The 17,500-nt window shown below is 48.2% G+C and overlaps 1 protein-coding gene and 1 long non-coding RNA gene across 2 annotated transcripts in view; one reads left to right on the forward strand and one right to left on the reverse strand.

Moving 5' to 3' along the window:
• znf469 (zinc finger protein 469) overlaps positions 1 to 14,063 on the forward strand; it is a 228,301-nt gene extending 214,238 nt beyond the window's left edge. The window contains 2 exon segments of the mRNA XM_086208037.1: positions 1,221 to 3,280; positions 3,283 to 14,063. Coding sequence (XP_086064163.1) covers positions 1,400 to 3,280; positions 3,283 to 13,047 — 11,646 coding nt within the window. The 5' untranslated portion in view covers positions 1,221 to 1,399 and the 3' untranslated portion in view covers positions 13,048 to 14,063.
• Positions 13,804 to 17,500, reverse strand: part of LOC147258134 (uncharacterized) — a 6,422-nt gene continuing 2,725 nt past the window's right edge. The window contains exons 2-3 of the long non-coding RNA XR_015116897.1: positions 15,747 to 15,804; positions 13,804 to 14,462 (exon numbers count right to left, since the gene is read on the reverse strand). This is a non-coding gene — a long non-coding RNA (uncharacterized LOC147258134). The remainder of the gene's footprint in view (positions 14,463 to 15,746; positions 15,805 to 17,500) is intronic.

Genomic DNA, 17,500 nt, shown 5'->3' on the forward strand with positions numbered 1-17,500 from the left:
ATCTTTTTATTTGTGTTTTCCAATCGTCTTCATCCATGTTTATCTGGATGCTTGTGAGGAACACTGGTCACAGTTATGGTCCATTCATGTGTCGGCGTTTCTGTGGATCCTGACTAGAAGTTGAGAGGAACACCAGAAGAGGCTGAGTGGCCCTGCATGAGGTCGGCACTCTCAGAGTTCCCCGGCGTTCCTGACGTGGTGGAGGTTTCAGGCTGTGACAGGTATTCAGCCGTGTCACATCCAGCAGAGCTCCAGGAGTTGGGGGAGAGGGTTCAAACTGGAAGTTATTGTGCACGTTGGAATTAAGCGTCAGTCCGCTGGGCTAATGATGGCGGTCTGCAGACCACCCCCACACATTGGCTTCAGAAAGCAGTAGCTGGGGAAAATAGACAAGAAGGTGAGATTGAAGTTTGGTTACCTGGAAATTACATTTTGGTGCTAACTCTAAGTTTCATCTGGTCTGATCTGCAAAGAGCAGCCAAAGTAAACTAGGACCTGAGCAGCAGCGTCTGGGATGCCTGAGGAGAGACAACAAACGTCAGTGTGCCCGCCGTTCTCACTGTCCAATGGTTGACCATCTAATCCCTGATATTCCTCCATGATGTAAACCTGCAGCCCTCTTTAGCAACAGAACACTGTGGCATTGTGTCCCTGAGCTAAAGGAGGCGGTGATTCATTCACTGGCAGGACTTTTTGGATCCTTCTACTTGATTCTTCTCATCCTCCAAACTGCAGTGTGCTTCATCATTTCATAACCGAGCTGCTGTCTCCGTGTGAGTGTGTTTATGGAGGAATTCATCTGTGATGCCTGTCAAGTTATTGAGTCTCTGTTGTGAGGAGGGTTAGAACACCTACATTTTAATCTGTTCATTGGTTTCAAATGTCCTTTTATTGTGGTCAAGAATTAGAGTTTGATTCTCTGACTCTTGAATGAATTTGGCAGACTGTTTGATACTCTCTGCTGATTAACTGGTTATTTGAGCTGTGACTGCGCCACTGGGAGACGATGCAATAGTGCCCTCTGCTGGCGGAAACCAGGAAGACTCTAATGGTACTTCATCCAGTACATGAAAGTTTGAGGTAGTGATTGTAGAATGCAGATGTTCCCACTCATAGCTGGACTAATGAATGAATGTGTTCCCTCTATTTGAAAAGGATGAGCAGTGTTTTAATTAGACAGCAGGGGCTCCACGTCTGATCCTCTCTGTTTTCCTCTCCAGGTCTGGTGCCAGATCAGCGGTTCACCATGAGAGTGAAGAGATGAGCCTGCAGCAAGCGGCTCTGTCCCTGCAGTTCCTGCCTCTGGACTTTTACTGATTCATGCTAGCCAGAAGACGATGCCTCTGTCTCCCAGACAACACTTCTGAGGACCAGGCCTTTGCAGCACACATTGTGCACCATGGCAGGAGAGACTCAGCGAATGCACACTGTCAAAGAGCTGGACGCTGGGTCCAAACTGCAGGATGAGGGGACGGCGCTGGAGCAGCAGAGTGACAAAACCACAAAGGAGTCTTCAGAGCACTTTTCAAGCACAGACACTGATGCCAGAGCCAGCAGCAGAGGGCCCAAGGTTGAAAAAGTAAAGAAGGAAAGGGACGGTACACAGCAGCGGGAGGCTGTCATACGGCCGCAGCAGGCAGGGAAGATTGACTTCAGATCCTTACAGAACCGATCCAAGTTTGCCACTGACAGGACTTGGTCGAGTGGTAAAGGCAGTCCTCAATCACCAAGTGGAAAGGGACGCAGCCGAGAGAAGAGCAAGCGGTCTGGAAAGTCAGAACGTGGCAACCCACAGCCCCTGTACAGTCTCAGCATTACAAATCCACGCTCCAACCTCAACATTGGTATTGCCTACCCACAGCAGAAGGTCTCACCGGCCAAGAAGCTGGAGACCAGTCGGGGCCCAGTCTCGGGCAGCTACAGGTTCCACGCTCCCAGTATACAGGACAGAGAAGTGGAGATACAGCAAGAAGAGCTCAGTTATAGCCGCTGTTTCCAGGAGGCCGCCCCTAACCTTACCTCCCCAAGCTATACCTCACAGGCACTGAGTTCCTCAAGTGGAACATCATCCCACCAACACCCACCCCTGTCGCAGCAACAGCCGCCTACCGCCATGGAGAATAACAGTTCTCAGTCTGGCAGTCAGCTGATCCTGGCTGACTTTCAGCTGAGTGGCTCAAATGCATGGCAGTCCTCTGACAGGACTTTTAATGGTGCTAACTATGGAGTTTCATCCCAAAAACCCACTGCCCTTACAGAAGCCAGCAAGGCAAGTGCCTTTGTGCCAGCTCCATTTCAGTACGGATATCATTTTTTGGAGGAATCCACCTCTGACTCTTTTCCTTGTGAACAGAACCCACAATCCCAAGACTTTACAGACTCCTCACTCGGTTCTGTTCACGTGACCCACAATTCATTTTCCTTTATGCCTGGAGAAGGACAAAACCTCGCTCAGAACAGCTCTCAGTTCACTAATGAGCAGCAGCCAGAGCACAGAAGCTCTTATTCTCACAATCATACCCAACAGTCGCAGTTTATTCAAGGGGTGGCCTCCTCCATCCAGTGCCCCAGGAATCTGAGTGAGGACTCAGCCAGCAGTGACAGCTCCGGCTCCAGCTCGCAGCAGTCTGAGCAGGGCAAGAGTGTCCTGCCCGAGAGCACAGACACCATTGGACAGGCAGACAGTCGGGAAGCAGCCGTCACCCTGGGGACTAAGAGGAACTGTCACCCCAAAAACACACCCACCAACCAAAGAACACTCATTCAAGCAAGTGTGCACCATACAAGAAATATTTCACAAGGCTCACAAATACACTTTACTAGCAAAACATTCAACAGTCCTCCAGTCAGTAATGTTCACGCTGGCTCCGTGCCCTTTGATAAAGCCATCAATAATAAGGTGTTAAATAGGTTACCCCACTCCTGGGAGGGGCCTAACAAGACGTATTCACCAGCGGAGCAAAATGCAATTCAGTACAATGACATGAATGATAAATTTCAGTTTAAGAACCAGCCTGGACTTGACAAAAGGCCAAATTCATCTAAAAATAACCGAATGCCCTGGCAGCAGATACGGCCAACTTCTGCAATGCCCAACCAAAACCGCATTGAGTTATCCAGGCAAATAAATAATCAAAAATTGGCGTACATGGTTTCTCCGTCTGACTGGCAGGATGATAATAAATCACATAAACACAGCACTCTGAAAACCCCCAGTTCTTTTCAGAGCAGCAGAACTGCTGAAGGTTTTCCTAACCAAAGACAGGAGGCTGTGAAACACGGCAACACAGTTTCAAACACGGCAACACAGTTTCAACATTTAAAGTAGAGATGAGCCAGGTATGTGAGTCTAAAAGTAAGGCTGTGTATTTTGGGCTCAACCAGTCTCTTCCAGCAGCGGCATCGAGAAACTTCAGCTATCCGCCGCTACAAGTCCCACAAATGGGTCTCATGATGGTGTCACCTTATGAATCCCCTTTGCCCTCCCCAGTTCATACTCCTGCTTCAAGTAGCACCTGCTCTTCCCTCTCCCCCGCATCCACCAGCCCTGTTAACAACAGTTCAGAGGAAAGTCAGGTGTCAAAAACAGCAACACCCCACCCATTTTATCACCAGCCCCAAGCCAAAGCACAGTTACCGTCAGATCACCTAAACCCTCACCCATTTCATTCTGAGGCTCCACGGAATCTCCCTTATGCACCAGACAGAGCCAAAGATGACATGTTGAGCTACCTGCAAAACAGCGCGCATCAAAAATCAGCAATGGATGGAAACAAAGGGTACATGGATGGCTTTGGGATGGAGCATCACCAGCCTCCGCCCCCCTACTCTGCACATCAGCTCTTTGCCACCTCTTTAGCCACTGCAAATCTCGACCAGCTAGATGTGCTTCTGACATGCAAGCAGTGCGATCAGAATTTCAACAATCTGGCGTCTTTTCTCGGACATAAGCAATACTGTGCACAGCATACCTTTGCACAAAATGACCTCAAAGACATATCAAAGATGGAGGACAGCAGGAAGTTCCATGCAGAACCAGCGAAGACAGTGTCAACTGTGTCAAATACTTCCAGATGCCCATCCGAGCTTCACCTGTCTCTGCTGGGCTTGAATAAGAATGGAGAACTGATGTGTGACAGTGAAACAAAGGGAGACGGCAAGGATGATCCCATGAAACTCAGCTTGTTCTCGGGTCCTGGAAACCTCCCGGTCCCTCTCCCTGAACTGGAAATGGAGGATGCCAAGTTGGACAGTCTAATCACAGAAGCCCTGAACGGACTGGGATATCAATCGGACAACGCAGAGATAGACAGCAGCTTCATCGATGCGTTTGCTGATGATGACCTCACCACAGTCAAAGCCGTATCAAACAAACAGTGTCTGAAAACCAAAGAATCCCTCGTATTTGAGAGCAAAAATAAACAAGCAGCAGATGAAGACAGGTCTCTCACACAGGCAAAGTATTTTTATGATTCTGATGTTGAGAGCCCTAAGACAGATAAACAGTACACAGAGGGCAAACTTGATGAAATATCTCTGAATTTAGAACAAGATGAGAAAATGAACATTAAAAAAGAAGTCTCTCATAAAAATTCAAGACCTGCCTCAAGGGAAAAGACGAGGGAACAAGATAGCAAAGTGAAAGAAGCAAGAAAACTGTGCAAGAGTGAGGATGAAAATTCGAGTACCCCCAGATTTCTCTTATCCAGCAAGTTTTCTAAAAGCTTTCAGGACAGCTCTGCAATCCGAGGGTCAACGCCCTCGCACACCGCTACATCTCCATCCTCAAGGACTGCAGTGAAAGAAAGCAAGAGGAAAAGCACAGGAGGGGGCACCTGGAGTAAAGAACTTATTCACAAAATCGTTCAACAAAAAAATAAGCTCCATAAGCTCCATGTTAAAGGTACCAAAAACCTCCAGTTTTCCTTGGTGATGGAAAGACTGACCCCCACTGTTCAGAATCCCGCATTTGGAGAATATGACTATGTCTCAGATTCAGATGATGAATGTGAGCCTGTAAAGATAGCAAGCCAAGGCCGGCTGAATCAAAGCAGCCGGTGTAAATACACGTACACGAAAGAGTGCAAGTGGCGAGCGAGGAGTGAGAGGGACCAAGCTGCCTGGAGACACGAGTCAAAGGAGTGCTTCGAGGTGAAAAAACGTGAAGAGGTTTCTCTTTCACCTGAGAAACACGGTTCTCACCAGAGACTCAGGAGACGGGGGAGCAGGTCATCCACAAGCAGTGAACTCAGCACATCTGTGAGCGTTTCCAGCGACAGCATCAACAGCCCCAAAAGCACAGACCGCACTGACTCGGACTGTGAGAAGAAGACAGACATCAAAAAGAAAGAGTCTCCTGAGCGGAGGACCAATGAAAGGTCCTCGCCACAGAAGTCATGCAAAGAGCCCAGCACACTAGCACTGACATTCACTAAATCTGTCAAGAAGTTGAATCCAGACAAACCCATTGTCTCAGATAACAAAGACGGTACAGAGAAAACAGCACACTATCATTCAAATACAGATGTAGCTGAACCAGTTTTGTCCTCACAGAAAGACTTGATCAAAACAGCTGTAAAAAGCAAAAACTCACCAATCAAACCCGGAGAGAAGCTGGTTTCACACAGCAGAGATACGTCACTCAGAAACACTCTGGAGAGCACAGACAACCTGTGCCCTGAGGAAGACGTGGCGAACAAGTCACTGCAGTTGGATTCACACTCTCCGACAAACACCAAAGAAAGCGAGTTCAACCTCGACAGAAACACAAAGAGCGAAAGAGGAGAGATGGCCCGAGCCACGCAGCCGGAGCTTTCGGACAGCAGCACGTATGAAAAACCCAGCGAGAGTGTGTGCATGGTCAGTGACCTTGACACACACCCGCCTGCAGCTCTCTGCACCTCCTTGATGGACGACGTGTGCCTATCACCCACCGAAAACCAAAGCCCCTTGATACAGAAAGATACCCTGCAGGTTATACCCTACCCCCTGGACCAGGAGCAGGGGCTCATGAAATCCCCACTTTCATTTGACACCTCATCAATGTTTGGGGACCTGGCAGGATTCGACAGTGGCCTCTACTCGGACATTCAGAAAGGTTTTCACTCAATAGAGAACGCAGTCGATAAAAAGGAGGAATTTGCGTCGTCCTTCTCTCCCTTCCTGGAGCAGAGGGACTGGAGCCTGATGGTTAGCCCTGTGCTACCAGATGAGATCTCTCAGTATAAAGGCAATTCAAGTGAAAAGAAAGCAGATTACAATCACGTACCTTTGTCCCTGCCAGAAAAAATAATAGACTACAGTGCAAATCTCAACAGCTGTGCTTCAGAGGACGAGTTGGAGATAAAGAGAATAGTGAATGAGCTTGAAAACCAGCTGCAGACAACTAAGCTGGAAAGCCCACCGTTAGCAGCTCAGGACGTCCCCAAGCGACTACAGATGAGCAAATTCTCCCCGTTACGTCTGGAGGAAGAGTCAGAGAATAAAGGTGCCGGTTTGAGGTGCACCGTGCAAAACATAGACGTCCCAGTGACAAGCTTACCGTCGGAGCCTTTCACCGAGTCAGGGCTCCCCTGGTCCAGTCCATTCCAGTTTGAGCTCATGGCTGGGCACCAGAGTCCCCGCACTGCTATTCACAGTGAACCAGGGGGGCTTGAACATTTTACAGAAAAAGAAGATAATGCTCCCGTTTTATTAACCACAGCCGCTCTTGTTGAACACTCAGAGCTCCAACAGTCAGAGGAGAGAAATTCAGAGAAAAAGATTCCTGCAGAAACAAAGGAGGACATCTTAGAACAGAAGCAATACACAGAAACCCTGATGAAAAGCCTGGAGGTGATTTCTGATTCCATATTCAACAAAGAAACTATTATATCCAAACACAAGGAGCTGAATGTCACTGCTTTCACAAGTCCACAACAAGAAGATATTGAGTTGCAGGCAACTGATGCATTAGGGAGAGAAGATCACCGTGGAAAGGAAGCAATTACAGAGAAGAGGAATATATTATCACCTTCAAAAATCAAAGAGCGGAAGGATGATATTGAATTCATTCTGAGGGAGTCACAGGCCTCTCTCTCCAGCAGTGCTGACCACACAGTGGATGTTAACCAGCCAATTTCATCACAGCCATGCAAACCCACAGAAAACAATTCTGGCAAGGCAGCGACTGCAGTCCTCTGTGAGGGGGATAATGCTTTGGTTGAGTATTCTCACCGCTCGAGTGTGGCGACACCTGCCTCCGATGCCGTGGAGGAGTCCCTGGGGATCACCAATGCAGAAGGAAATCAGTTGTTTAAAAACAATTGTGAAACTCCAGAATGTTTGACGGACAGTCAAGAGGATGCAGAGGCTGCGGAGGGAATTACTGGTCAGTCTGGCAGCCATCAGCCATCGCCGGCTCCTCTCGATGCCGGTGTAGACACTTGCGAAAGAACCAAGGATGAAAAGGAAATAGCGCTCAAAGAGCCATCCACTGACATGCATAATAACCCTGTAGTTATGAATTCTCCACATGCTGATGACATGAACACGGAGTGCTCAGACGGACTGTTAGATAAAGTCGACACAGCAAATCGGCTTCATTTGATTGGACTTTCTCCCTCTAAGAACTGCATCCCTGCTAGTCCCACAGACCTGTCAGTGGAGATTGTCACCACAGACAAGCCCTGCAGCCCCATACTGGTGGAGAGCAAGACAGAGAGTCCCGGTAACGGCTTTCCAGACATCCGATCAATAGAGGGACAGAACAGTCTAGGGATCCTGACCCCGACTGACGCCATCGTTGACAGTGACGCCAAAACTTACCCTTGCAAAGTTTCTCCATTTCATGACTCTTTGAATACTGAGCAACGTGTCAACTTTAAGACCATTTGTAAACAAGAGGAGATTTTAAATGTTCAGGATATCAAAGAACAACTTCCTATGGACTTTATGGCAAGCCATCAGAACTCCCCCTGCAGAGAGGAGGAGGAGGAGGAGGAGGAGGAGGAGGAAGGAAGTCTCTTTCCACAAACTTCCCAACCAAGCAGTCCTCTTTTACCAACCTCTCATCAAACCTCCATGCAGAAATTACACCCAGAGGAGGACATGTGTCAAGCACAAAGCAATATCGGTATCCCAGAGAACTCGAGTCCCCCTTCAAACAACCCTGAATACCAAAATGAGGTTATGAGCAGTGATGAGAAGTTGAACACAGCAACAGAGATGGAGTATCCTCTGATCAGCCCTCCTCCCCTGGACCTGGGGATCATGGATTGTAAAATCTCCGGCTCTGACACCCTCATACCCTCTCCTCTCCCCGTGTGCAGCTCAGCTGAGCCATCAGCAGCATCAGATGAGTTCAAGCTCAGTCCTCTGAACTACAGCAGCATCTCAGATGAACCTCCACAGCTGAACCAGTATGACTATATACCCATTTCACCAGCAAGTAAATCTGAGGACAATCCAGAAGTCAAGCAGAGTCCAAGAGACACCCGTGTTCACCCTGCACTGATTTTCAACAATCCTGAAGCATCCATCGCCACACCAGTGTCCCTGAACTCCGACCCCACAACTAAACTCAGTTCATCAGCTGAACCCCTGACCTTGAAGGAGGATAGGAAATTCACAGGTTTCTCGTTGGAAAACAAAGGTGCAGATTCCTCAGCTAGGGATGTAATGAGGGAGTTGAAGGGTTGCAACAATCCAATCAAATCTGTTCAACATTTTCATATAAGTGCTAACTGCCTGGCAAAGTGTGAATCCCAGAGTTTAAGTTCCCACGAGGCCTCTGGGGAGGGCAGTTCACTTCTCGGTAAAGACATTTCAGATGGTCCGCTCAGTCCTAAGCCACTCATCATCTGTGACAGTGAACAAACTCCAGCTGCCCCGCCAGAGAAGTGTCCGACAACACCAAGAAAGACCCAGACCAACTCTCAGCAGGGCAAAGTTCTCTGTGAAATCTGCTTCATGTGTTTCAGGACTGTGCCAGGGTTAAAGAGACACAAGGCCATGAAGCACGTGGTCCGAGCTGAGAAACACAGCAGCACAGCATCTGTCCGTCAGGGAACCGTGCTTATTGGTCACGCTGCACACACCACAGAGAGAGAACATAAAGATGATTCACAGGCGTACCAAACAAAAATAGATGGGGCGTCTGAGAAAATTAGCGCTGCTGTGTCTAAAGCAGCAGAGACAGAGTCAGTCCTGGAGGACATGGAGACAAGTGCAGCGCCAACTGTTGAAACAAGTCAAAACTCCCTGCTGCCAACGAAAGCCAAAAAGAACAACAAAGCTCGTAAGAACAAAAGCAGTGAGATAAAGCTGGACCCTTTCTCTGATGAGCTCCTGAATATATTAAAAACAGACATCCTTCAGGCCATCACTCCTGAATTCAAAAGCAGTGGAATACAAGAGTGCAGCAGATCTGAGGGAGACATCAAGGTGCATCCTGACAGAGAGGAGTTCCCTCACCCTGTTACCTCAAACTCTGGCTTTGATACAACAAAAGAGACGAAAGTACTTCATGAAACTGTTGAATTAACTGAAATTTCTGACACCGAAGAGATTAAATGTCCAAATATGGTAGATCCAGCAAATGGAGAGGTGCGTACAGATAATTTGGAAAGAACGATTTCTGTAAACGAGGATGTTAGCAGAGAGCTGGATGGTTCCAGTAAGTCACTGTGTGCTGTGAAAGACATTTGTGAGCCAAGAGGATCAGAGGAGTGCCTCGCCCACGAGATTCTTAGAAAAGTGGCAGTCGAGATCAAATGTGAGAAAAACAGCGGCCCTTCAGACGCGCTACAACCTCTCGCTTGCTTGACTCCTTCCCCGCTTAGTCCTCCCGGCATAAGCCCTGATCTGAAGGCCTTACTTGACGATGACACCATATTCTCACAGTTGTTTCCTAGAGATGAGGAGGCGAAAAGGAAAAAGTGCCCGAGGGTTTACAGCAAAAGAAACAAGAGACAGAAGTTGTCGCCCGGCTCAAATGTGACCCAGGAGTACGCTCCTCCTTCAGAGACCCTCACGGCAGAGAAAGATCACCTCATGGAGAGCCAAGCAGACATGACGCCTGCCGAGAATCCCACTCACCCCTGTGAGTATGAGACCATATCTATCGATGACACCATCATGTTGAACATATGCCACAGCAGCACTTTGAAGGCTGAATCCAAGCCAGCGTCAGATTTCAAACAGAGTGATCAGCAGGACGGGCCGGACAGCGTGAAAGAGCTCAGCAGCGACCTCCTGACCCCGCTCCAAAGCACCATTGATAAATCTTCAATTGAATGGACTAGCTCCAGTGACTTCAGTGGCTTCCATGAAGGCTCTGTGGTGACCTCTGACCCCAGCACCTGTACAGCAAACGCACCAGTTGCCCCCTGCCCCCTGCCCCCGCCTGGCAACCCCTTCACCACGGAGCCCTGTGTTACAGACAGCGTACAAAACTTCCACAGTATCGACATTCAGAACATCAACACCACATTTCAGCTTCCTGAGATTCAGTTCTTTGATTCCAGTAAAGACATCTCAGTGGCCCCCCCCAGTACAAGTGGTGACATGGAGAGCAAGGAGGAGGACAAGTCTAAGAAAGTGACGGAGCGGCGAGGAAGAAAACGACAAGATGGCGGGATAAAGGTCAAAGATAAGCAGTACAAGTGCAAAGTGTGCTTCACTTGGTTCCTCACACTCGGTGAGCTGAACTTTCACAAGCTGTCCCACAACCCCTCCCCACCCCCCACCTGCTACATGTGTGTACAGCGCAAGTTCAGCTCCAGGGAGCAACTGAGGGACCATCTGACAGAGAAACACGCCAAGAACAAGACGGGCATCTGGACCTGTGGAATGTGCCTGAAGGAGATATCAGATGTGTGGATGTATAATGAACATTTACGAGAGCACGCCACTCAGTTTGCGCGCCGGGGCCAGACTCAGGGCTCCATGTTAGGCATTCCAGGCTGCTTCATGCAGGAGACAGCCGTGAAGAACTTCATCACTTCCATCATGCAGCACCGCCCCAGCAAAGCCAGCAGAGAGTCCAGCAAAGCCACTAAAGAACAAGAAAAGACTGCTGCAGCAGACAGCGCTGCAGGGGAGGGGAAAACCTCTGAATGGACAGAGCCAAAACTTCATAAAACTAAAAGCAGCAGCACAGCAGGTGGGAGGCAGAACACATTAACCCCACTGGAGGTCCTCCACAAAACAGAGACACCTAAAAGTGTAGAGATGCATCCCAACTGCAAGGACCCCTCCAGGGACTGCCACCACTGTGGGAAGAGGTTCCCCAAACCATTCAAACTCCAAAGACATTTGGTGGTTCACAATTTGGAAAAAATCTTCCTGTGTCACAAATGCCCCGTCTCCTACCAAGAGGCCCAGGACCTCAAAGACCATCTGAAGAGAGCACACGAGGAAGTGGATGAGCTGGACTCCAAACACACCACCCTCTACACCTGCGAGCTCTGCGCTGACGTCATGCACGTGATTAAAAAATCCTTCATCTGCAGCACCTGTAACTACACCTTCTCCAAGAAGGAACAGTTTGATCGTCACATGGAAAAACACCTGTCAGGTGGGAACAAAATTTTCAAATTCAGAGGTGTTCTCAGACCTGTCAAAGCATCCGTGTCCAAAGAAGATGACTGTGAGTCTCCTGCAAGCAAAAAGAGGAGACTTCTCTCAGACAGCCTGCAAGAAAATAGCTTGGACAGCGGCATCGCCAGTGTGAGCTCGCTGCACCTGAATCAGAACTCTGAGACACAGGCCTCCAAACCGTCTGTGTCCACGTTAGATGACTCCACCCAAACCATCACTAATGAGTACCACGGAGACACAAGCAGCACGAACGTGAAGACTGAGGATGTTGCTGAGGATTACTCCGAACTACTGGTGGAGCTGGAGAAGTGCATGCATATGGGCTCATCTGAGTCCGCCGCTCCCAAGGAAGAGCAGCTTGACCCAACACCTTCACCTGACCCTGAGACAGAGGCCGATGGAAAATCAATTCCTGAATCATGTGACGTGAAAGAAGAGAATGAGTCTGTCTGTATCAGAGCAGAGATGACGTCATGGTCAGCAACGAAAGAGAAGAGTGGCGCAAGGGCCGTGACTGTTAACGCTAACCAAGGCTCTGCTGAAGCGGACACAAGTCCAAAACCAGAGAAAACAGATGCAGTTCCAGCTAGCGACAACTCTGTCAGCGCCAGAGAACAGGAGAGCGTCTCAAAGACGCCTGATGAAGTAGCAGCTGACACGATGGACCAGCGGAGAGATGACGAGCAGCAGCACCAAGCAACAAAAACCTCCAATTACGACAGCAAACATCAAACTTTGTCTGAGGACGGCGGCAGTGACGTGAAAGACAAAAGTGTCCCAGGCAAAACGAGCGACAGCTGGAAGAACAGCCCAGCTATCAGCACACGGGCTGCAGACTCAGCAGCTGTCCTCCTCTCCAAGGTTTCCCCCAACACATCGGCCTCAAACGAAGACAGGGAGTCACTCAGGCCACAGAAAAAGAGAAAAGACACAAAATCACCTCACAACCTGCAAAGAGTTTCCTTTCCAGTCACACAAGAGAACTTTGGGGTCGACTCTCGGGCCAAAAAAAAGTACCGTCCCGGCAAGTTTGTGAATCCCTCTTTGCAACGAAAATCGGATGGACCCAATGACTACCCGGTGCTGTCCTCGGTGCGTGACGATGTCGTGAGCAACAAAATAGTGTCCAAGTGCAAGACTTCAACCTTGGGTTTGCAGTTCAAAAGAAGTTTGTTGGATCACAACACACCCAAGAAAGCAGAGGTGGTGACTTCTCTGAATGGGGACTACAAAGCCAAAAAGGGACCTCTGGGGCGGCCGCTGCACGCCTCCATTTCTAAAGTGTCCTCAGTTCCCATGAACAATTCCTTGAATAAATCTCGGCCAAAACAGGGGGTGAGGTCAAATGAGAGCCACTCGTACAGGACAGCGGAGTCCCAGAACCACCTCCTGAGCCAGCTGTTTGGCCAGAAGCTGCCTAGCTTTAAGATTCCTTTAAGGAAGGACACGTCTGAATCTATTAACTGAGCAGAGTCTGAGGGGTCTGTGAATAAGAGAGACTGGAACGTTCACAGTTCCCAGTGTTGGAGACAATTCATTATGGTGAATGAGATTGCACAGCTCTTTTCTGTGAAACGCTATCTTTAAATACTTACGTAGTCACTTTATGTCTTCTTTGTACATGTGTTTTATCACACAAATGTGAGGACTAATGGCAGATATGAATATTGGGGCGAAAATGAATATGCTAGTTGGAAAAAAATCTTTTTTCTGCTTTTCTTTTGTTGGATATTATATATTTCAGAGGTTTTATTTCATTTACTTAAAGGAAAGAAAAAAAAGAATACTTGAAAATACAGTAAACATTTTTCATTCATAACCAAACGGTCGAGTAGTTCACCTGGACTGTTGTCTTCGTTCATGCTTCCAACATATTCATTTTGTATAATTTTTTTTTAACTGCACTGCATTGACATTCATCATATTAGCCTTTTGTATAAACATTACCTGGTGCTACATTGTGTTTTATTGTAATGTGAATGCCGACGTCCTCAGAAGGGAACATGAGACCTGTAGCAGTTACAGCACATTCATCAAGCGTTTTACTGGTTCTCTGTAGTTGATCAAAGATACTGTGTTAGCCATCCAAATACTTCCTATGTAGGCTGAAAGACAACAAAATTCGGAAAGATTCCATTGTATAAACTCAGGTGCATACAAGGGCATCGCAGTCCCGAGACCTGTAATCGGAGTTCTTCCCGTGCACTGATAATACCACACAAATCACAAACTCATCATCTGTCTTCAACTCCAACTGTTTAATAGTATTTACTTGGACAACAAAGGTGCTTTATCTTGTTTATACTGTACGTATCTTATATTGTATAATATTGTAGGTAGAGTATTGTTTGGTGTCATGCTTAATGTCAAAGTTTTATTTTAATAATGTGCAAAAGAGTGAGAAGAAAGGGAAATGCAGTGCCTCTTGCAAGCTGTAAAGTGGTTCACTAAGTGCCTCTTTTCTAATGGTTATTAAAGATCCGTGCTGGTCTCTCTGTGCTCGCTCCTCCTTTCTTCATCACACGTTCTTGCAAGTCTTCCAGCTTTGCTCCCTGTAGAGGCAGCTGTCACCGCACATATCAAACGCCAACCAGCCCGGAGGCCCGAGCAGGTGCGCGCACCACGAAGGCTGACGTCAGCATGTGAGCGATGACCGTGAACGTATCGCTGCTGCAGGAAGCTGTCAGACGCCAGACAGCGCTTTACATCATCAACCTTTGCTGCTGGCACGCTGCTCTCTCACCGCGTGTAAAATGGCTTCTACTCCTACACGAACACTTTTTTTCATCATCACATAGGAATAAAAAGCCATATTACACACATGTAGAAACCCAATACGAAGGGGGAGGGGCGTCTCCCTTCCTCCTGGGCTGAGACGTAACCTTGGGAGCAGAGAAGAGAGGAGGGGGTTAACGGGGGCTGAGGGGCTCACGGTGGGGTAACAGTTGATCTCAGTGGAAACGTCTTACTTCAGTACAACAAGTCCTGACTAAACGTGTGAAGCTGCAGTCACCAGCAGCTGATCTGGTCTGAGGGTTGCGCCCGAGGGGGGAGCAGATCGTGGCGTGTTTCATGACACTTGATACGTGTCATGAACAGGTCTTCAGGCTTCAGTAGGAGACCTCGGAAGTTTGCTCAATAGCCAATTCGTTGATTCTGATTTGGGGGGGGAGTCCAGCTGAAACAACTTTCCCAATCGGTTGAGTGGAACGCCGGCAGCTCAGTGAGTGAACGAATCGGAGCGTGCTCCCTGCCCGCCGCGCTGATGGAGCTGAAGATTCCAACCTCGACTGGTGGTTTACCTCTTCACCTCTAATGAAGCGCCAACATAATTCAGGCATCACTTCCTGGAGGTGGACACGGCTGCCTGAGGTCATGAGGTCAAGCTAATGATTGACATGTTTTTACCCAACAAAACAAAAAACTGAATCAGATCAGGTTTCGTGTGATTAGGGTTTTAATCCAAACAGCTGTAATTCTTGGTGAACTTCAGATTTCTGTGTGACAGCCGGTGCTCCGCTCACCGTCCCTTGATTGGGACGATTTCCAGAACACGCAGGTCTGCTGGTCTGTCGTGAGTTTGCCTCTTGTATAAAAAAATTCATGAAAAAAGGACTGTGACTTTTATCAGCCATTGATAATTTGCAAAACTTGTCCTGATTATGAAAATCTGAACCTGTTGAAGTGTCTCCCGATTCCTGTGGGGAGTGGACGGACGGATCAGAGCGGGTCCCTGGATCAGCAAATATCTGATAGTCAGAAAAGGGTTGAGGTTGGTAAACCATTCAAACCAGGACTGAAACCCATCGCAGTTTGACACAGCAAAGAAACAAATGGAAACAGGCTTGGCAGGAGGAGGAATGGCCATCTGCTGTGTGTGTGTGTGTGTGTGTGTGTGTGTGTGTGTGTGTGTGTGTGTGTGTGTGTGTGTGTGTGTGTGTTCCTGCTTGGAACCAGCAGCAGCATCAACAGTAATTAGCAATGAGAGGAAAACATACTTGGAATCATAAAAAAGTGAGAAATTTTGATTTTAAAGTACAATGTGTGTGTCCCGTAGATTTGGATGGTCTTTTTTTTGGGGGGGGCGGGGGGAGGGTGTCTGGGACTATACACTTGTACATGATGATCCTGACTGGTGTAATATGAATAACTGGGGGGGCTGTTACCTGGTCCTGATTTGACCTGATGTTGGAGACCATCTCCTTCACATCCTCTGGTCAGCAGCTGTGAGATTAAATCAAATTAACACCAAATTAAACCAGAGAATATTGAGAATATTTTGTTACAGTTTAGACCAGAACGTGTCAGTCAGAGTGAAAGGGAGGCGGGCCCGCACACACACACACACACACACACACACACACACACACACACACACACACACTACTGACAGACATCCTTTTATCATCTGATCTATGAGGAAATTCTCCAGAGGCTCAGTCATGCAGGAGCATGACAGGAACGCTTTGCACTTTGAAGTAGAGTGACATTATCAGTAAGTATCGTCTTGAAATAGCATCTCTCCTCTCTCCCTCTCTCCCCCCTCTCCCTCTCGTTCTCCCTCTCTCCCCCCTCTCCCTCTCGTTCTCCCTCTCTCCCCCTCTCTCTGTAAGTCTCCCTGGCTTATCTGATGACTTTTTTCCCTCTATCTCTCTTCTCTCCATTCCATCTATTTACCTCTTTCCATTTCTGCATTTCTTCTTCTCTCATCATCTCACCTGTTCACCTGCTTCTCTCCTCTTTCCTACCCAGTTGCCCCCCCCCCCCCTCAAATTTCCATTTGTCTTCCTCCTACCCTCTCCATCTAGCAGCTTTCCTCCCTGGTTGCAGCTCCTGCTCTTGGCTGCCCCTGAGGTAGGTGGGGGGATCAGGGCGGACAGAGAGGGCTGCTGGTCAGCAGTAATAACACACAGGCTGAGGGCAGGCAGGTCGCCTCTGTGGGGAATGTGAGGTTTCAGCCACCACAGAGGGAGATAAGTAGATGGATGGGGAGGGATGACGGAGCATCCCTGTCTACACACACACACACACACACACACACACACACACATAGGGGGCGTGATGAATCTCCACTGGGATGATATCTGAAATCATTTGTGTTCTACAGTGAAAATGTGTATGAATAATTCAATATAAACACGTTCCCCTGGTGTGAACAAAGGAATCTTTGAAATCAAGACATCAAACCAATTTTGCCTGACAACCATCAAAACACTGCATCCCCACCCCCCCACCCCTCACCCCCCACTCCCACCCCCACACACACACATCCTCAAATGGGAGCGCTAGCAGGAAGAAAACTGCACAGGAAAACTACAGTCCCTCAAGACTGCCACCTGAAAAGGGTGTTAAAGGAATGAGGGCAGTAGGAACATCAAAATGAATCACTGAACAAATGAGCGGATAAAAATAAATCGCGCTGAGGGGAGGAGAACACGGGAGACGCAACAGCGAAGTCAAGCACACTTTGGGTTTCTTAATTAAAGGCCTCCCCTCAGGAAGCCGCCGCGCTTTAGCGACAACGGCGCTGTTACCAACTCAACTCAACTCACAGAGGAAAGGCGCCGCACAACAGAAGGTCCAGACCGACTCAATAAATGAGGTTGATGCGTGGAAGCGGCCAACGCATCCTGGAGCAGTAACTAACTGACTAACTCAGTAAGTAACTCAGTAACTAACCAGCTAACAGCTGATGGGAGGGAGGAAGAACATTCTTTGTTACTAGTTTTTGATTAGTTGCAGTTATTACAAGTTATACTTCTTCCTATTGGTGAGATCTTTTATTCACAGAAGACAACAGAGACAAGACAAGACCTGGTACCTGCTGATGAACCTGGTACCTGCTGATGACCCTGGTACCTGCTGATGACCCTGGTACCTGCTGATGACCCTGGTACCTGCTGATGAACCTGGTACCTGC

Source organism: Aulostomus chinensis, chromosome 7 (assembly GCF_037954235.1).
Source record: "Aulostomus chinensis isolate RoL2024-O1b breed Wild chromosome 7, RoL_Achi_v1.0, whole genome shotgun sequence".
NCBI lineage: Eukaryota > Metazoa > Chordata > Actinopteri > Syngnathiformes > Aulostomidae > Aulostomus > Aulostomus chinensis.